The sequence below is a fragment of the Manacus vitellinus genome, unplaced genomic scaffold (assembly GCF_001715985.3).
Source record: "Manacus vitellinus isolate BGI_N305 unplaced genomic scaffold, ASM171598v3 scaffold_0_pilon, whole genome shotgun sequence".
Taxonomy (NCBI): Eukaryota; Metazoa; Chordata; class Aves; order Passeriformes; family Pipridae; genus Manacus; species Manacus vitellinus.
This window is the reverse complement of record NW_021938789.1, coordinates 21,465,495-21,484,995: the sequence shown is the minus strand read 5'-3', so window position 1 is coordinate 21,484,995 and position 19,501 is coordinate 21,465,495. Positions and strand designations below refer to the sequence as shown.

The 19,501-nt window shown below is 37.7% G+C and overlaps 1 protein-coding gene across 1 annotated transcript in view; it reads left to right on the top strand.

Moving 5' to 3' along the window:
• Window positions 1–19,501, top strand: part of SCFD2 (sec1 family domain containing 2) — a 191,960-nt gene that overhangs the window by 21,977 nt on the left and 150,482 nt on the right. Inside the window, exon 4 of the mRNA XM_029962751.1 lies at window positions 14,679–14,806. Coding sequence (XP_029818611.1) covers window positions 14,679–14,806 — 128 coding nt within the window. The remainder of the gene's footprint in view (window positions 1–14,678; window positions 14,807–19,501) is intronic.

Sequence of the window (19,501 nt, the reverse complement as noted above, 5' to 3'; positions counted from 1 at the left end):
ATATGCTACTTTGAAGTACCAGAGGGGAATAATGAAGATACACAGGACCAAGCCCTCAAATTCATCTAAGTTTCACCAACATGATAGCAGAGAATCTGACCCTGCATGTTCAAACAACTCGTCTTTAGGATGTAAAGTCTGCTTCAGATTAATTTTTTTTTTACTATTTATTTTGGATCTCCAAGTATCTACCTTAATACTTGTTCTCAACTCATAAAGAGAGTATCTTCGTTTTAAGGCTATAAGACTGTTATGCTGTAACAATGATTTTTGTGGTAACTGAGTCATCTATGGAAAGGTCTGTCTTTCCATCTGTGAGAAAGATGTATTTTTGTACATTAAGCCCTCAAAATGGTGAAGAGGTTGCATTGGTTACTCAAGGCTTTAGGCAAGCAATTGAGGGAGAGAGGTCAAAGACAAAGGAGACTACCAAAAAGTGGCCTTGTAAATCAAAAACATTGAGGAGAGGGAATTCCTGGCATTCCGTGGTATCTGGTTATATTTTCTTACATTTCTCTAATAAGAAAAACACACTTCAGATGTGTTCTTGGTGAATGTTTTCACTTGTCTCATCTATCTATGCTGCCAAATGCGACTCAAAATATATTGGTCTTACATGCCTCAAGAACATCTACTGGATAGCTAACTAGTGCATCTGTAAAAGTGAACTTGGCACTCCAATGCAATCCCTGAATGTAGATTCAATTGTCAGCACCTCATTACTAACTGCTCTTTCTCTGGAATCATTTTTATTAAAATAAACTTATGCAATAGCTTTAAAACACAGAGTAGAATGCTGTAATGTAACCTATTGTGTTACATGTAATGTTCTTAAGTAATATGTTTGTTGTAAGGATCAGATTTACTTTTCATATAAATCATCGCTTTGTCCAAAAATGAAATTAAAATTCTGGACAAGTAACTCTTTAATATACACATTTTAAAGAACTGCTTGACAAGAATTTTGCTATACCTAGTAGTGTACAAAATCCTACTCAGAAGCTTTCAGTTAATTTGATTCGTACAGTAACTCAGTCTGGCATTCTGCATAAGATATCCTGCAGCTTGTAGGAATGAAACATTTTACTGAACCATTTTGTTGGCCTAAAAGGCAACCAGTTGAAACTCAGACAGGACTAAGTGATGGTTATGAATATGAGAAAGTTTTAGGAAATTATTTGCATGCACTTTTTTCCTTCACCCCTGCACGATTTGTCCAGCTGTTAGAGGAGCAAGAGTGGATTTTGGGGCAATGCTGGAATGATGGGCTGCTTTATTAGTGACCAAGAGGGCTAAGAAGGTTGTGATGTATCTGGAAAGCCTTTCAGCATCAAACCTTCTCTTTATTTTGTGAAGTAGTGTATATCCACATCTGCTAATTGGAAAACAGAGTGGGTCAGGTCGCAATAAGCAATTCCACTTCTGAAAGTAGAAAGAATTTCACTTTTCAGTGATTTTTCTTTTGTTTGTCTTGAAGGAAGCAAACTGGCTTCAGCATTCATCTGGATGCTCAGTTGGTTTGTTTCTGGCAGTCCTCCAATTGCTGAGGTGTGCTTGGCTGTTTATCTGGATCAGCCTGCTTTTAATTGTTGCTCTGGGGTCTAAAGATTAGGTGCCACTTTTGTTTTTGAATGGTGGTGGACAGCTGGAATAACCTTTTTTTTTTTTTAACTACATGACAATGAATCCACATGCTATTCAAGGCTATACATCTTACCTTTCTACAGGAGACCCTTTGGAAAAACCTTTGAAGACTTCCAAAGAGTGTATTATGGTTGTGGGGGTGGGCATGCAAGAGAAGAAGAGGAAGAAGCACTCCTAGACCTGGTCCCATGCTGAGTCAATGCAGTCCTGAATACCTGTCAAGAAGTGACAACACTACCATGTATTTGGAGCTAAAACTTGTTTTTCCAAGTCCAAGTATGATGCGTAGCTATCCACGGTGTCCCAGTATCACCATAATTGTTTAAGAGCCCCATTAGTACTACTGTTTGAATAATGGAAAAGTGTTAGGGTAACTGAATGTTCTGTGACCTGTAATAAAGGCTCTTCCACAGAGATGACTGCTGTGAACCTGTTGCAGAAGGGAGGCAACCTTACCAGGGGACTAATAGTTGAAAATTCTAATAGTATGTATTATGTGTTTTGAAATAACATAATGTAGAAAAGGAACAGATAGGTATTAGAGGAAGGACAGAGTTAAACTATTTTGGAGTGTCCTGACCACATCTTAGAGCTAGGACATTTTGCCCAGTGGATAGTTAATCTTCTTTTCTCTTTGCACAGAACATGTTCAAAATCATGTCTGTATACAAGATGGAGCTTGGTGGGATTTAATACTTAAAGGATTAGTATGACCTAAACATCAGTCGGCTTCTGTCAAAACCAGCCCTACTTTCCTGAGATGCATCTTGCTTGTTCTCCATTCTCTCTAAGTAAACTGCCATCTCCCTGGGCTTAGGGTGTCAGCAGGCAGGGTTAAAATGATCCAACCTTGTGCTTGGTAAGTACACTTGCTGTAGATCAAAAAGAGGAAGCCTTAAAAAAAGATTAATAAAATCCTTCTTTTATTGGTACACTTGACTTCCAGTAAAGTTTTTGAGATAATCCAACTTTTGAAAAAGACACACTGGAATTCATATATTTTAAGACAATCAGAGACATTTGGTTGCAGGATAATAATCATGCAAGATTATAAACTTCAGAGGTTCTTGAAGTCAGTAAGTAACTGTCATAAAAGGACTTCAGGCAAGGATGATGAACTGTTTCTTGTTGGTGCAATTGCCAGGCATGGCTTCTGTTCCAGGCTGTTTGCATGACTAATGCTTCCCTTTCATTCCTGCCTCAGCTTGGTAAGCAGCAGCAGCTCTGCATGGGTTCCTTTTCCTAACCCCTTACTATCCCAAAGTGCCTTTGTTTCCTCAAGACTTGCCCGAGGGTAACATCTTCCACCATTAGCATGAGGACAAAAAACATATTGCAGTTTGCACAGTAGTCATGTAATGGTGTGAAACATCAGTGGCAGTCCGTTTTGTAGACTGTGAGTAGAGCTGGCTTCAGAAATGGATTTAGGGAGCGCCTGGTCCTTTGCCAGTCATTTCATGCTTGTGCTGTTGCTTCTTCCAGTAGTTCGGCTGGAGCAGCCTTACTTGCTTAGAGGAATTCTCTTCCCAACAAAAGATTTGATAGCTGCTGCAGAAATGTATTTGTAAGGCTTTTGTGTTCTCAGTGTTGCTGGTCACAAGCTTATACATGTAATAGAACAAGTCACTGTTGTAGCTTAACAACAACAATCAGTGTGGACTTCTCTTAGAGGGTTTATGTTGCTTGTGACAGTGAGAAGATATTTATACAATATTACAATTTTTGGGCTATATTTTTATTCCATCTGTGTACTGTTTGATGAATATTTTTTTACTCATTTTATTCTGATTATATAGCATTTTCTAGAAAGGCACAGTTAGTGAATTTTAAAATTTCTCTATAAAAGGAATTGCTAGTCACTCTGTAAATCCTCCAAATTAAACTCTGGCTCAATATGGAGTTTATCTTCTTATCTTTTCTATTACTAAGGAATAAAGAAAAAAAAAGTGTAGTTTAAGGAAACTGCCTTTATGTTTCACAGCATATAATCCAGTGGAATACTCCATATTATATTGTTTCCTTATGTTTCACCTTTTGTTGACCTTCAAGTTTATGGGTTCAAGTGGATATTAATGATCTTGGGAATAGCTAGAATAAACAGAACTCAAAGGTGATGAGAACCCATAGCTCCACAAACTATTTGTTGGACTGGGTAGTTTTGGTTTTTGACACAGGAAAATGCTGTATTGACTGTGTATAATCAGATGAAACATTGTAGAAGTGCTGTCTGTCTAGAGGATATCAGTTTGAAAATATATATATATATATGTAAAATTCTATTTTAAAAAAAGTTCTGAATGTTTTCCAAGAAATTTTCACTAAACAAGTGTTCTAGTATTAAGCTGAAACAGAAATTTTGTATATTACTAGTCTATGTGAATGGAATAGAATAAGAGGATTTATAAATCAGTTTTCAGATATTCTGTGTGCATATTTCCATGCATACATTTGTGCTGACTTTTATTATGGTAAAATACAGTCCATGAATTATTTTTCTGCTAGCTTGAATTATTTTTTTTTGGTTTAGTGCACACTGGTGCCATTGGTTTATACTATTATTCTTTGATATTGGAAGCAGCAATGAGTGGAGTTGCATTACTTTTGAATAACATCATTAATGCACAGCTGCATTGTCTCATGTATGTGGTTATTAGCAAGTAAAGTTGTTTTCTGTCATAGATGCTAAAGTGCATATGTTAAACTTTTTGGCTTTCTGAAGCCAAAAAGCTTATTATATGTGTATCACAGCATATATATATATAAATATGTCTGTATTTAGATCAACGTGAAACAAGACTGTGGTTAAAATGCTTGTCGTTACAAGTTTACATGATGCTTGGACTGAGGAAATGTTTGATAAAACTGAAGATGGTGGGTTTGGCAAGAGACAAACCTGCCTCACATGGTGGTTGACCACACTCATCAGACTTGTGTACATATTCTAATTTATAACTATGACCATCTGTAAAGTAGATACATGAATGAGCCAAAAAAAGTTAAGTTTCTCTTTTATTTTTTTTAATCAAAAAAAAAGGCAAAATGTAGAATGCTATATTATCATTTACTTTTCTTGGGAGGATTTTTTCCCTTCTTTTTAATTAATTCCTGATGTGAACTGAATCCTTGCCAACCTTTTAATAATTAATTGTTAAATTTTATTGTCATTCAGTTCACCTTTGAAACCAAAAATATATCAAATTTTAGGAGTCTGATTTACTGTCCATTATCTGTGAGGGAGGGAAAAAGAATTTAGCCCAAAGCAAAGAACTTTGGGTAAACAAAGGTAAACAAAGAACTTGTGGGACAGTTTGGGGTTGCTGTGTGTTTGTTGTGTTTGTAAGTACCTCTGAACCGTTTCGTTTTTAAGTTTTCCCATGCTCTACTGATAACAGGGAGCATATTTCTTCCTGCAAATCCTGTTCCATACTTCACATGCTTATTTGTAAGATGAATGGAAACTTATTCTGTCATGATACTCAGTAACAAATTCAAATCATATTTTCCCATTACTGTTGGTCTTAGTCACTGGTTGCGTCTGGTGAATCTTATTTTCTCTTTTCCTAATGTTAATTAGCAGTTTGTTTTATCATTTTTTGTCTGAAAATGATGGCAAAATTTAAGTTAACTTGACTGGGTGTACTGCACTGCCCTGCAGTGTCAGTATCTGTAGGTATGCCTTTATGAATCTAAATATCATAGGTTGAATATAATAACTTGCAACTGTTCCCTCTCTTATTGCTGTGTTTTAACCAAATTTCCCCTTGTGCACTAAACAGTGTACCCTTCATCTGTTAGCCAGAGCTTTCCAAGAGTAACCCCTGTGCTCTGCCTGTTGGATTTTTTTTTTTATGGCCATGTTGAGTCAGCTGTAGACAAAACCAGTAATGAAGGAAAACGTGGGCTGTATCCTGTGGAGCTGCCTGGAAGTTGCTCCCAGCTGTCAAGGAGTAGGCAAAGCAAATTCTCTGCTTCCCACTTTGGTTTGCAACATGATTCTCTATGCTGGCTCAGTGTTGCTGGCACAGGGAGATCCATGCCAAGATGAAAACAGGGGAGAGGAGGCAAAATATTATGAAACTTTTTGACTTCTAGTGGCAAATTTTGTCTTTTTATGAACAAGTCTATGTATTAATCCAATTAATACTGTACTTCCTTGGTATTTATATCTGTATATTGAACTATATACAGTGAACTGAACAATAAACTCATTATATAAATGTGTTACTTCTCACCCTTATTATTACTACAGATATTTCAGGTAATCCAGAGGAGAATCCACTGTAGAACTGTGTGGCTGATCAGCAGCTCCCAGTTTTGCTCACAGCACTTTAGCCTTGCTGGCTGCAAGCTGATTTCCAGCACTTCAAATATTATTTCAGAACTGTTTTTAAAATGCCTGGCAGCTTCTGTTTTATACATTGGTTGTTTAAAATAAGTGTTTTAAAATAAATCGGTGACAAAAGGCTCTTAAGAATTTAGTCTTATTTTAATGATTTTTTTTTCTGTATCTTTAGAATGGGATTATATTTTTAATTAAAAATCTATGCTGCTTGTGTCTTGCAGAAAAGTAATTCTATAATTTGATAATGAAATTTTCTTACATCTAATAAATAGTAATTTGGGCATATAGGACTATGCTTTAATGGTACAGAAACATTTATATACCAGGAAGTACTCCTAGTGTAGATGTAGTAAATAGCAAAGTATATCACATTGGAAAGGCCTTTAGTTTTCTTTTGGGGAAAGTTCAATAGTTTGCAGAACTAACAATATAGAAAATTCATTTATGTGACCCTTTCTGTTGTAGGACTTGATTTATTTTTTGCTTAAATATCTCATGAAACACTGAAATATCTTCTGAACTTTGCAGTGCACTTTAATTGACAGATTAATTTCTCATAGCTTCTTTCATCTATTTTTGTAGTGGGATTATTTCTTTAAAATTCCTGTTTGCAGTGTGGAAAAATGCAAATCTCAAGACCTTATGCGTTGTTGAGGCAGAAAAGTTGGTGTTTTAACAGCACTCCCCATGACCTTTAGTGAATCAATTGTTTTATCAATCAAATTATGCTAGTATGAGTTAATTAATTAACTTGATCTTGATGTGACACAGCCTTCCTGGAGTATATGCAGAAAGGAGAGAGAGGAAAGAAGGGTCTGTATAAACACCACATGCAAAGGCTGAATCTATCAGCCTGCCATTAGCCCTTTATCTAAGAGGCTCTTGGCATATAAATCAAACAATAACCTCTCTGTTTTGACTCTGTGCCAAAGTATACAGCCACAGTTGAGTCTAGGACAGATTACACCCACCGAGTGGCTTGAGGGCTTGGAGTGAAACTGGGAAATAACCATTAAATTCTTCAGAAACATGTTTATGTTATTTAATGTTGGCTGTTGGACTTTTTTTTTGGTACCATTTATATGTTCTAATCATAAAAACTAGTGCATGTAAGCATTTTAACATACATCTAAGTGAGAATGTGAGAATAATGTTCTAAGTTGAAGGGCTGTGAAGAGCTTTTTTTTTAAAATGTTTTGTGTGTTATGCCACATTGCAATATTTTTACTAATCTATGGCAAAGGTGGTAATATCCATGCTCCTGCAATTTTCTTCAAGCACAATACAAAGATGACATGAGGTTTTTGTTTACTATTTTCCTCAGGTTAGGATGGATCAGAAAATAGTTCAAGTTTCTACTGTCTGAGGGGCATTTAATTAGGCTGAGCTGAGCTTCCAACTACAAAATATCCACCAGCAGAATTACAGTCCACTGCTAAGGGCCACTTTAAAACTTATTTATTTTACTTTCTTAGAAATAAATAGATTTAGTCCCTTTTGAGGATGTGCAATTTACGTTTATCTAAAAATAAAAATATTGAGGATTTTGTGTTTTCCTGCTGAATCTTCAGTTGAACACATTGACTAGCCCATCAAGTACATGTGCTCGGGATGCACACAAGTCACAGCCATGCTAGAAACTGAACTCCTGGAAATACTGATAGCTGTTTCTGTATGGAAAAATTTTGGGTAAATTGTATTGGAACCATTTGGTCACTTTTAGAAGGGTGAAATTAAGAGCAGATTAATTCTCTGAGCCCAGCTGTGTCCTGGGAGCATGGCGATGTGGAGGTCAGCTCTTTTCATCCACACGGCATTCCCTGCAGCTTCCACACACGATCCTGTGACCTGGAGCAGCTGCTGTTTAGGGGAGGGTGTTCCACATCTTGTTGGTTCTTTCCAGTGGGGGGCTACTGTGCAAGGAGTGGGGTGCAGCCAGGGACTTGGCTATCCCCACCACAGTTGCCGTGCTGGCGCTTGTCCCCGGGAATCCACAGTATATCCGTGTAGCCTTGGCACAGCCTCCACTGTCTCGGAAACAGCAGGGCAGTTGGAGGAGGGAGGATGTCTCTTGATACATGGCCCCTCTCTCCAGGCTCATGGACAGATCACGGCATCTTATCGCAGGCTTGTGCTTCTCTTTGGTTTATCGGTATTCAAATGACATATTGCCAGCAATGGATTTGTCCTTCATAGTTATGGCCTTCTGACCACCTGGTGTTGTTTTTTGAAGTGCTGTGCACTTAGTGTGGACGTTTTATTGCCTTTAAACAAATGTGTTATTGCAAAGGCAATAGTTGGCAGCATGCTTACTTTTTTTTTTGTTTTTTTTTTAGCAGTCACTCAGTTTTGGGCAGCTTTGTGGTATTAATGGCGCTTTAATTTAATCTTTACTGAACTTTTCCCTTCTGCCTTCCTCTTATGAAAATATACAGGCGCAGCTGAGGCAGCTGAGCTATAAAGCTACATAGACGAAAGGTGAAAGTTTTGCTGATACAGTAACCACAGAATCTGTCACATGTTGAGACTATCACAATTTTCTTTCTGATTTTTTTTATCTGTGAAAGTACAAAGATGAATTTGTCATGCTGAAATTCTGTCATTTCAGTTGATTAATTTTTGAACCCTGTCACATTTATTTTCTGTCACCTATTCAGAGCCTGTGTCAGCAAATTGTTCTTTGAAATCCTGTGCCCTTTGCCAGGTGTAGAAATAACCACATTTGCTTGTTCTTCCTTCCTTAGTATATTGCTTGTATGATGTTCTCCACCTGGTTATTTGTTTTTTCTGTTGTTGGATGTGCTTTCACCTGACCCCAAGAGGTTTAAAACCAAAGAAAAACTGTACAATTTTTTCCCCTTTATTAATTTGAACGAGAGGAGATCTGGGAAGGAAACTGTACATAGATACTGATTTCTCAATTTGACCTTCGAAAAGGTTATGGAAGAGACTCTTGACCTGTTTTTCAGTAAGCTTGGGAACATGGCAAGGGTTACGTGTAACTGAAAGAAACGCTGGTGTTTTATAAGGAGAAAACAGGATGACCTGAACTTGTCCTGTTAGGCAAAGAAGTCCAGACAAAAATCCAGTAATAGATAATGTACATGTCAGTTTTATGTTCCTTGACTGGGAATCAGATCACATCAAAGTAATTTGCAATGGCTTGCCAGAGACTACTGATGTGGCTGATAATTTTGGTGATTATGGTAGGCTGCTTGGACAAGAGTGTTTGACTTGTTCTTATTGGTTAATTATTCATGCTGATTGAGGAAATATATTGGCAAACTAATATTATAAATGCTAAGTGGGCTAGGAATGGACTATTTATGTATCTGAAAACGTAATTGTAAATGGGGAATACTTAGTGATTGAATGGACCTATTTTCTAGTATAGGCTTATTGCTTCTTGCCCTTTTGCTCTTGCATTAGAGACCTGGAAGACAATATTTTAATAATTTATAAGTGATGGACAAGACCTGGAGCAGTAAGGGAAGTAAATATCTTTCTATACAAAGCACTAGTCCTTTCAACCAAGGGTAAAATTGTGGTGTTGTGTATTGGACCTCCCAGGGAGGTGCCCCCAGGTGCACTTCTTTAGTCAAAGACTAAAGTCTTTGACTTTAGTTTTGCGTCTCCTCTGAGAGTTTGTTCTCCATTGACTAGCACTTGATTTCACCTATTTCCAGACTACTGCTTCCAGCTTGGTGATAGCACATCTTGGTGCCACCAACCTCCCCTGTTCTCCCCAAATGTGTTCAAAATGAGTAGCTTTGAGACAGCCTACAGACGATCACAGGTAGGTAGGGGCACTTTCTGTGTCAGATAAACTTGGCAATATTGTCCTTGCAGGACTAGACCAGACCAGATCAAAAGAATAAGTTACAATTATTTTAACAGACGCAAGATTAGAGATTTGATTTTCAACTTGTAAATGTCTAGATGAAGCAAATTAATATAGTGATCTGAGCTGTGTTGAAAAATAACCAACTTTTTCCTGTCTGACTCAATGCATAGTCCCCCACGGAACGTGTTGCTGAAAGGCATTCCATGGGAATGAGAACGAGCTCCCCTACAGTGAGTGTTACTGAAGCTAGCACACCATCACCAAAAGAACTGCTTACCAAACTGCACCCTTATTTCTGCTTAGGGCTTTGGCTTTGTAGCCCTGGCATCTTGCTACCATTGAACAACAGACTTCATTGTTTGGTCTTTCCTTTGGTTATTGTAAATTTGGGAAGCCAGCTAGTTAGCTACTTCATGGCTAAACTGTTCTGTTACTGATTTTTGGTTTTCCACCTCTCCTATCTTTAATTAAAGAAAGTGTGCCTCTGAAGACTGCAAATCAGAGCTGCTTTGAAGCACCTGCAGCTATCTTCAGTCAGCATGGAACATCTCGGTCTTTCTGACCTGGTTCTCATCAGCCCCCCTCTCCTGGCACTACTGGCAGTTGATGTCTCATTTTAGGGTTCATATAGATTATGGATCGGATGATTTGGTCCTTTTTCCCCTCTTTCTCTTCACGATTCAGTTTTGAAAACTGCATGCAAATACCAGTAGGGAAGCTGCATCTTTTAGTTGTCTAGATTTCTCCCTCTTTGTTTATATCCTTCTTTATTGTTGTTTTAAAGTATGAATTATATGCAGTTAAGTGTTAATTAGTTTTGTAACAGAGAATAACTCATTAAAAAAAATGTGTGTTTGTGTATGAGGGGAAGGGAGAAATTTGCAATTATCAAATGTCTGCCAAAGACTGCTTTATGTATATAGAATGGTATAGCTGTGTCTGATGGGGCTTTTCACAGACTTCAGCTTTATCTCTGGACATAATGCAGTATTTTTGATTAATAAACTTCCAATTTTATACCAGGTAACTGCTACACTTGTTTCTATTAAATTCTGTTTTCTGAGATGACTGGTTAATAGGTACAATGACCATAACAACTAAAGGAAGGGACAGGGTATCAAACTCGTGAGCAAAACTCCGAATTTCTTGGTGAAACTGGTTAATCTCACAGGCCTCTGAATTTTAATGTTCTCTTTCTCAGGCTTGCAGTGCCCTGCAAAACATTTTGTAATAAAAATGCACAGAAGTGGACACTAATATTTGCCTAATTTTGTGACATTTATTTTGAAGGGTGGTTTTGAGTTCCTGAGCTGCACTGTAGTATAACTGTAAAGAATTTATTTTTTCTCAAGCAAAAACTCATCCTTCAGACGATATCTTTAAGGGTTTTGTAATGCATAAAGTATTTTAAAAACCCCAAACTATTTAGTTTCAGAAAACTACTTTCAGAGTGCAGCGGTTCACTAGATAACCTGTAAAATCAATAAATAAGTGTTGGGAGGTCAAGGAATGCAAGAGAAAAGAGAAATTTGAATTGGGGTACTAGATCCCATACAAATCACTGATTACCAGTGTCACTGGATTAGGGCATTTGGACCAAAGCAGAGGAACTCAGATGAGAAAAAGAGGAGGGGAAGGGCACCATGACAAGGGCTGGAAGGCAGTCGCAGCCAAATGTCTCACCAAAAGGGGAAGATAAGATAACGTATTGTCCAAGTGTTAGAAATCTCTAAAAGGAAAATGTGGTAACTTCTCAGATCAGGCAGGAGGCAATACCACAGCCCTGTACTGCATCCTACTGACTCATTCCCAGCAGTCATTCCTGTCTTCTCACTGATGAAGGTTAAGAATGGGCAGTGTTTCCAAGCAAAAACCCTTCTCAGAAAGGGTAATAGAGGGGGAATAGGAAAAGTGTTTGCAGCAGAAAACATAGAAGTACTCTTGTGGCTCTTTTTCCCTATTAAAAAAAAAAAATAAAAAAGACTGAGTTTAGGAACTGTTGCTTTCTCTGGGTTGACCTAGTCAGTTGACTGTGTTAGCTATTGATATATATTGATCTCATCCTGTTTATCTGTTGTTTTATATATGATACCTAAACTACTAGGTATTCTGCAAAGCAGTGGGAAGAAAAATGTCTACAGAAACTCGATAGATTACACAGAGATGCAAGCATGCAGGAGTGTGGTTGACTCCCATCTGCTTTTAGGCTGTACCACAGTTGTTTTACTTTCTGCTATTTTTGGTGTATTAAAGCAGCCCTCAGGGACCCCTCAAACTTTAGTCCTTGGGATTAAAGAAAACCTACTGTGGCTAAAGGAGGAAGAAAGAAATTAAAAGCAAAAAGCAAGTCAACACCCCTCCCTTTTTTTTTTTTTCCTTAAAGCATTAGTATGACTTATTCATATATTTTTAGGTTTTTGTTTAGTTTAAAATATTTAGTCTGTTATTTTGGAGGGGTATTATAGTTTAAAATATTAACAAGTAGAAGTACCAGCCGAAACAGGGACTTGTAGTGATTATACAAATATAGTGCATGATGCTTTCAAAGACCTTGCTGTCTAAAGTGACAGGACTAATCAACACATGGTGTGGAAAGGGAGAGCAGAAAGCAAGGATAACAGCTGAAAAAATGGTGTAACCTTATGTACATTCTTACTTTTACTGAGGTTTATAGATGTTTTGGGGATGAATTTTCCACACTTTATTGTTTGCTAAATATCTTTATGAAGTACAGGAGTAAGAAAGATGAGACTACAAAAATGTGCAAAATTTCGGAGGCTTTTATTTTAGCTTCCTGATGTTGCCTGTTTTCCTTTTTTTGAAAGGCTTAGCTCCTGGCATCTGTGTTTATGTGAGACTCTCTGCTTACATTTTTGGTCATGAAGAGAATTGTGAAAATAAGAACAGATTAAAAATCTTGAAAAGAAGTTTGAGTTTTCTTCCAAGTAGGAAAAAAAGTTTTTTTAACACTAGCTTCCTGCTCATTTAGGCCCAATTCCTGGTCTCTCTCGATTCGGTATTGCAACTGCGTGTTCAGGAACAGATTACTTAACAGGCAAGGCAGTGGCCTTGTAAAATTCAAATGTGAGGCACAGTTGTAAATGACAGTGAGACATACCCTGTGAACAGGATCAATAGGCTGCATTTAAAAGTGATGCCTGGTGGGGAGGACTGCATCGTAATTGAGTAGATAGTGTATAAAAATAGCATACCTGAGGATCATAGAATCATAGAGTCATTAAGGTTGGAAAAGACCTCCAAGACCATCAAGTCCAACCTCTGACTGAGTACGCCTATGCCCACTAAACGATATCACAAAGTGCCACATCTGCTTGGGTTTTGAATGCTTCCAGGTACAGTGACTCCACCATTTCCCTAGGGAGCCTGTTCCAATGCTTGACAACCCTTTCCATAAAGAAATTTTTTCTTATTGTGTTGAAGCATCTAGTTGCTTTGGAAATATGTTCCTTATTTCTTGCACTATTGTATGTTAAATATCAGTGTGCGTTTTCTTGTGAGGAATCCCTTTGGAGCCGCTGCCCATGAACAGTTGAAGCATCAATGCTCACATCCCACTTGGTGATGGAGTAGAGGGATTTGCTGCAGATGTCCCTGGATGGCTGCTTTTGGGAGGTGCTGCCTCCTGACCCTGTTACTGGAAATTTAATTTTTAAATTTCATTTAATATTTAATTTTAATATTTTTTTTTCTTAAAGCATGGCAGTAGGGTGAAATTTGCTCTTCCTAGTCATTTACAATTAGTTCAGAAGAAGAGTAACTCGACGCTCTTCCCATGGTCCTTCCACCCACTCAGGCTTTGACAGAGGATGTGGGTTTCTAGGATGTCTGGAGTGGGGTTGGCAATCCTCTTACCTGATTTGGGAGACAGCTCAGATTTGCTAAATACAGCCCTGATGTTGCAACAGAGCATAAGCACAGCTGCTCTGTAATGGCTATCAAATGAATTATTGGGGTGTCTTATTTTCCATGAAACAAAGCTTGTTTTGGCATTTTTATAAGCCTGTTGTAAATTACATCAAAACATATTTAGGAGTTAAGTGTCTCCTGAAGAAAAAAACAGAGGGAAGCTTTTTCTTTAAAATAGAAAATAAATTAAAAAAAAAATTCTACATGGTTAATCTCAATGTGTGGCTTTAGCCCCAAGCAAGGATTTTTCCTCCCTTCTCCTCCCCTGCCAATGAGAAAACACTGAATTCATTCACACCAGCAACAAATGCAGCTTCCTGGAGGGGAGAGAAGACTGACAGGGAACTGAGTGCAAATGAGCTACATGAAAGCCTAATTTAAGTTTAGCAACAGCAACGATAAAAAGGAATCTCTAAGTACAACAATCATAAGAACAGTTATATTCTGCTATGCATTATCCTTTTCATGTATGGAGAATCCATGAATCCAGAGTGCTGAAAGTTCATCAGTTCATACCAACAGCCTTCAGAATTGGAAGTACTGGCTTTGGGATTTAAACTCCCATGATGAAGCTAGAGCCTATCCTTTCCATAGCTTTTTGGTAGCTGAAGTAGTTTGAACTGTTTCTGCTATTCCCGTGGTTAAACAGTAGTGGTTACTTTGAGGATTACATGCTTAATTATTATATGTGAATTCTAATGCTTTATAATTGGCAGCAAAAAAATCTAGCTTCTTTTTTCTAAAACTGTAGCAACTGTTCTGGTAAGAATAATCAAGCTTTTATATCACTTTATTTTTGCTTGTATCCTGCCCACCTCAGAGATTACTAAGTAGAAGCACTCATCTCAAAATATAAATGTTGTCTTAAGCCTACTCCATTATTCAAGCATTGTTTAGTGTAACCCTGTCATATTCTTATAGTGATCCAGCTGCCAAAGCTCTCTGGGAGTCCTTCATGAACCTCAAACAAAAGGAAGCTGTGATGGAGGCCAGGAGACACCTTGTGGAGGCTGCAAGCAGAGAAAATTTACCTATTAAGATGAGTATGGGTGAGTAATGTGACATAGCCTTCCTGACATAACCCTCTTGGAAAAAACTCACCCATCCTTGATTCACCCCCATCCTTGGTTCACCCCCATCCTTGTCAACAGATTTCAGGTGAGCATTGTGGCTACCATAGGATCTTTCTGGTATATAAGTGAGACACAATTTTATTTTGTTTTAAATACAACAACCTTAAAAAGATCAAGAGCCATGAAGAAGCAGTGGGTTTCTAGAAGGAGCGTTTTAAAGGCATATGCGAATGATTAGCAGTGCTACTTGTCTGTATTTTGCAAAGCATGAGAATTTAGGCTTTCTTAAAAAGCCAGCAGGATTTGTGTCCTGAAAGCAGGCATTGTAAATAGCAATTGATAGAAGTTGTGCAGATCTTACATATGATTACTTTATATAGGTAGTAGTTTCATTACAGAGGTAGTGAGTTTTACGTGAAGTAAGGCTGCCTGCCTCAAGAGAGTTTAAGCTGAAAAACACGTCTAGACACTCTTTAAACCTGAATTCTTCAAAATGTTAGAGATACAGATTAAAACATAATGGCTTTCAATAGCTCTTTTAGAACCTCATTCTCTTTATATACCATACTCAGTGATATGCAGGAATTGATATAATGTTAGTTTTATAAAAACTGATATTGCTCTATACAGCAGTATTTTTCTGTACTGTATGTACTCTTGGGACTATTTTATGCTGAACTTTTCATCAAGAGAGAAAGGTCCTCATGGAATAAGAGCAATAGACTTTTATCTGTGACTCCAGAGTAAACTGCCAAGATATTCTGGAAGAATTAGATGTACAGCCAACTCATGAACTCTTAATAACTATAACATGTAATATATTGTATGGTCTTTACAAATACCTGGTAGATTATTAATCAGAAATTCTAAATTTATGTAACATTAATGCTGTAAGCTGTTTTAAAGAAATGGAAAAGGAGCAACTGTGAGAGGGCTATTACAAATTTGTCTGAAGGAGGCAAGGGACAGTAAAGAATAAAATCCTGTTTAAGCTTTCAATGTACGTATCAGTATTCACCATAATAAAGTTAAGAAGCCCCCATGTTGTTGTATGACATGCACCATTAAAAAAATTATTATTAACATTGAAACTCTGTTATAAAAGTAATTTCTTCTTGTCTTCGAGAGGCAACAATCCATCTATGACCTTTGCTCCTTTGTGTGAATGATTAGATTAGCCACCCTTTCTTCTGTATCTCCTTCCTGTGGTATTCAGTGAAGGCTGCAATAACCTGGTTCTTAATCATAGTAGGTGACACTTACAGATGGCAGTCTAAATGTCTAATGTATGCGGGCCCAATGTAGTACCGTACAGAAACATTTAGGAGTTGATGGTGAAACAAATTTTTGATTTTTTTGTCTTGGTTTTTTTTGAAATGTAGCATAAACTAATGTTTATGGAATTTTGTTCTTTTGTAAATTGTATATTTATCTTGCATTAGTATCATAATCAGTTGTTAACTTTGCAGTTGAACTTCAAAGGGTGAAATAAAATTCGAGGCAGTCTTGTAAATGATAAACAGGGATAAAATGAGAAACAAAGAAAGGAGGGCACTACAGTCACCAAAATAAAAAATTCTTATTGAGCATAAATGCAGAAAACTCAAAACTCATGCCCAGATGTCACACTGTGTGATGACATGTATTTATTAATGACTTTTTAAAACAGATCTGCATTTTTACAGCATTCATTGCTTGTTTATTGTGCTACAGAACATCTTAGTTCTCTGTCAGGAAGCTGAAAATTGTGTTGTTTATCAATTGCTGCATTTGCTGAGACAGAAAAAATTCTAGTGGCCTGTTCTGGTCCTGATTGCTGTGTTTTCTTGAAAGGTTCCTTTCACTGCAGCTGTGATATGAGGCAACATTGGCTGGAGAGAAGGGAAATGCTTTCACTCTGCTCTGTGCTTAGACTTGAGTTTTTATGATTTTACCTCAGGTTCTGCATGTACTGGAAGATCTCAGTGGATTGCACATTGGTTTTCCCAACACGTAGGATATTTTCTGAGTTTTTTATGGCTCTAATATTAAATGTCAGTGAGTTTTTCTAGCATGAAAGTTTCCTCTTACTCTCATTACTAAGACCGGCTGTGTCAGATGGTTAGAGTATTTTCCTTACTACTACTTTCTTGCCTTTTTTCCCCCTTGGAAATAAGGAGTGAATTACATTTGAAAGCAAAGCTTTGAATTACATTTGGTGTAGCCAAGCCCTCCTGCAGTGGCCACCTGCCTGAAAAACTGCATCACCTGTGACACTGGCAGCATGGGAGCCCCGTGAAGTGATTGGAAACTTGATCCCATCCTGTTTCCATATTTTCAGTGTAAAGGAAATAAATTCAGTTGTTTTCTGGGCTTTGAAAGGCTGCTCACTGCTCTGAGGTGTGCATGTGCTTGCCCATGTTTCCCCGCAAGCAATGTGCCTGATGCCCAGCTTTCCTCTTTCTCTGCCTGGCTGCGTGTGGCAGGAGCTCTGACAGTTGTGGGAGGACAAGCAGCTCAAGTTTTTGCTTTCCGATATCTTCTGAATGTGTCTGCCTCCTCCTGAGAGGGAAGGACAGTAGGAAAACTGTAGAAGGGGACTCATATCTTTTCTCCAACACCTCTAAATGTCTGCAGGCCACTGGGAACTCCATCTGCTTCCATTGAAATCAGCAGGAGTGGAGAGAGGAGTTCTGAGGAAGGAGAAGAAAGAGGAAAAAAGGAAACAATTTTGATCACATTTTTTGAACTGGGTAGATTGGAGCATTGCTTTCAGATGTCCGTGATATTGTGAGAAATAAATAAGACGGTTTTGTTACAAGCAGGGATTTCCATGGTTACCTCATGTTGGAGGTCATTTGAGGAGATTGAAGAGCCATTTTGTGGTCAGGAGTTGGCAGGTTGCAAGTTGTTCTGGTCACTGTTACTGACTGCTGCTTACTGCCTTGTTTGCTGTTCTTATTGTTCTGGTTGTTCTGGTCACTGTTACTACTGCTGACTTACTGTTTTGCTTACTGGTCTAGTAAGAAGGCGAATCGGAAAGTATGTAAGGCAGTGAGACCAATTTGGGCTCACTGCCAGGGGACCATGTGGCCAGGGGCAGGGAAACAACCTGATAGGTGGATGGGAACAACCAATGAACTGTACCAAAAGGCCTTTTGAGGAAGAGGGGAGCAGGGCCTGGCACGGGAGGTGCAAGGGAGTGGTTATGTAAATCAAAAGACCTTAAAAAGGCTTGTCTGCTCCCAGTCAGGTGTGCTTGAACCAGGTCACGAGTTTGGTGCACCCAGCGCTGTTAATGAAGTTCTTTGTTTCACTTTATTTGGCCGTCTCTGAAATTTTAATTAGAGATATTTCTCACAATATGCATATCCATTTTATTAGTTGTATTAAGGAAAGTGGTAGTGGGGTTGTCTGAAAGTTCTGTTAATTGTTTCGGAAGGAGTCTATGGAAAGAAGGTGGTTAAAGTTGTAAGTTTTGGTGGATGGATTCTTGGAGCAAGCACAGTTTCAAATTTAAGACCATCTCCTTCACATTTGTAAATACAGCAGGATTCTGACCTTTTTCTGTAGCTCTGTCATACTCAGGTTTTCAGGTGGACCATTAAGTGGTCTTATACGATCTTCAAGGAAGATTTGCTTTTTTTTTTGTTTCTTTTTTTCCTTCCATGTTTATCTGAGAAAAGAGCATATTTTATCTGTCACTCACTTTGTGAGTGAAAGAACTATGTTGTTGTTACAAACTTCATCAAGTGATGGAGGGTAGTAAGCTGTTCAGAGCTGTTCATTGCAAGCATTTTAAAATTCTGTTTCTTCTTGAAAGAAGAATTGCAAGTCTTAGGAAGAGACTTAGGGAGACAAAATGCCAAGTGTTGGTCCATAAAACCAGCTAGAACATAAAACTGTGGAACTGCTTTCCCCTTTATTTGCAGAACAAAACCTGAGTTGCGTAGCTATGGAGCATATTTGATTTTCTGATGTCAGCCCTGGAGAAGGCATCGTGCAGAATTCCAGCCACCACAAAAGCTGTGCTGGATGTGCTACATCCAGTTTACATACTGCTTAATTAGTTTAATCCACAAATACATGACATGAGTATAATGGTTTTTAAGATGTAATTTCCTTGGAGTTGAGTAATGCTGTCAGTATTGACTTTTGGGGAGTGTTTGTTTGATATTGCTTACTGTGGGCATGTGGACACTGAACTTCTTTACAGGATGAAACCATGTTACCAATATAGTAGTTACATCTAAGTTTTGCCTTAACTCTTTCAGCTAGCTACATTTCTCAAAACAGTATGTGTTTGCACGTAAACAGGTATAGCTGTCCTTTTCTAGATGCAATTTAAATAAAGAGGCACCAAAATATTCCATGTCAATCTATATATACACACAAACACTGTAAAAAAAAACCCTAAAGCCAACAAACAAGGCTTTTTAAGAGCTACATTTTGCCTCTGAGGTAGTTGCATTTGTGATTTAGATACCCAGATGAATACTGATAAATACTTGATAAAATCTGTTCAGATATCCCACTGTGTAGGTGTAAATTATTTTGGCATAATAAAAATCCTGGTATTTAAAACAATGTATTTTATTTAAAGAATTAAATATTTTTTTTAAAAAACTATTTGGACAACAGTTTAGAGGATTGTCTTAATAGCTTTTTGGTGAGATTTATAGCATTGTGCTA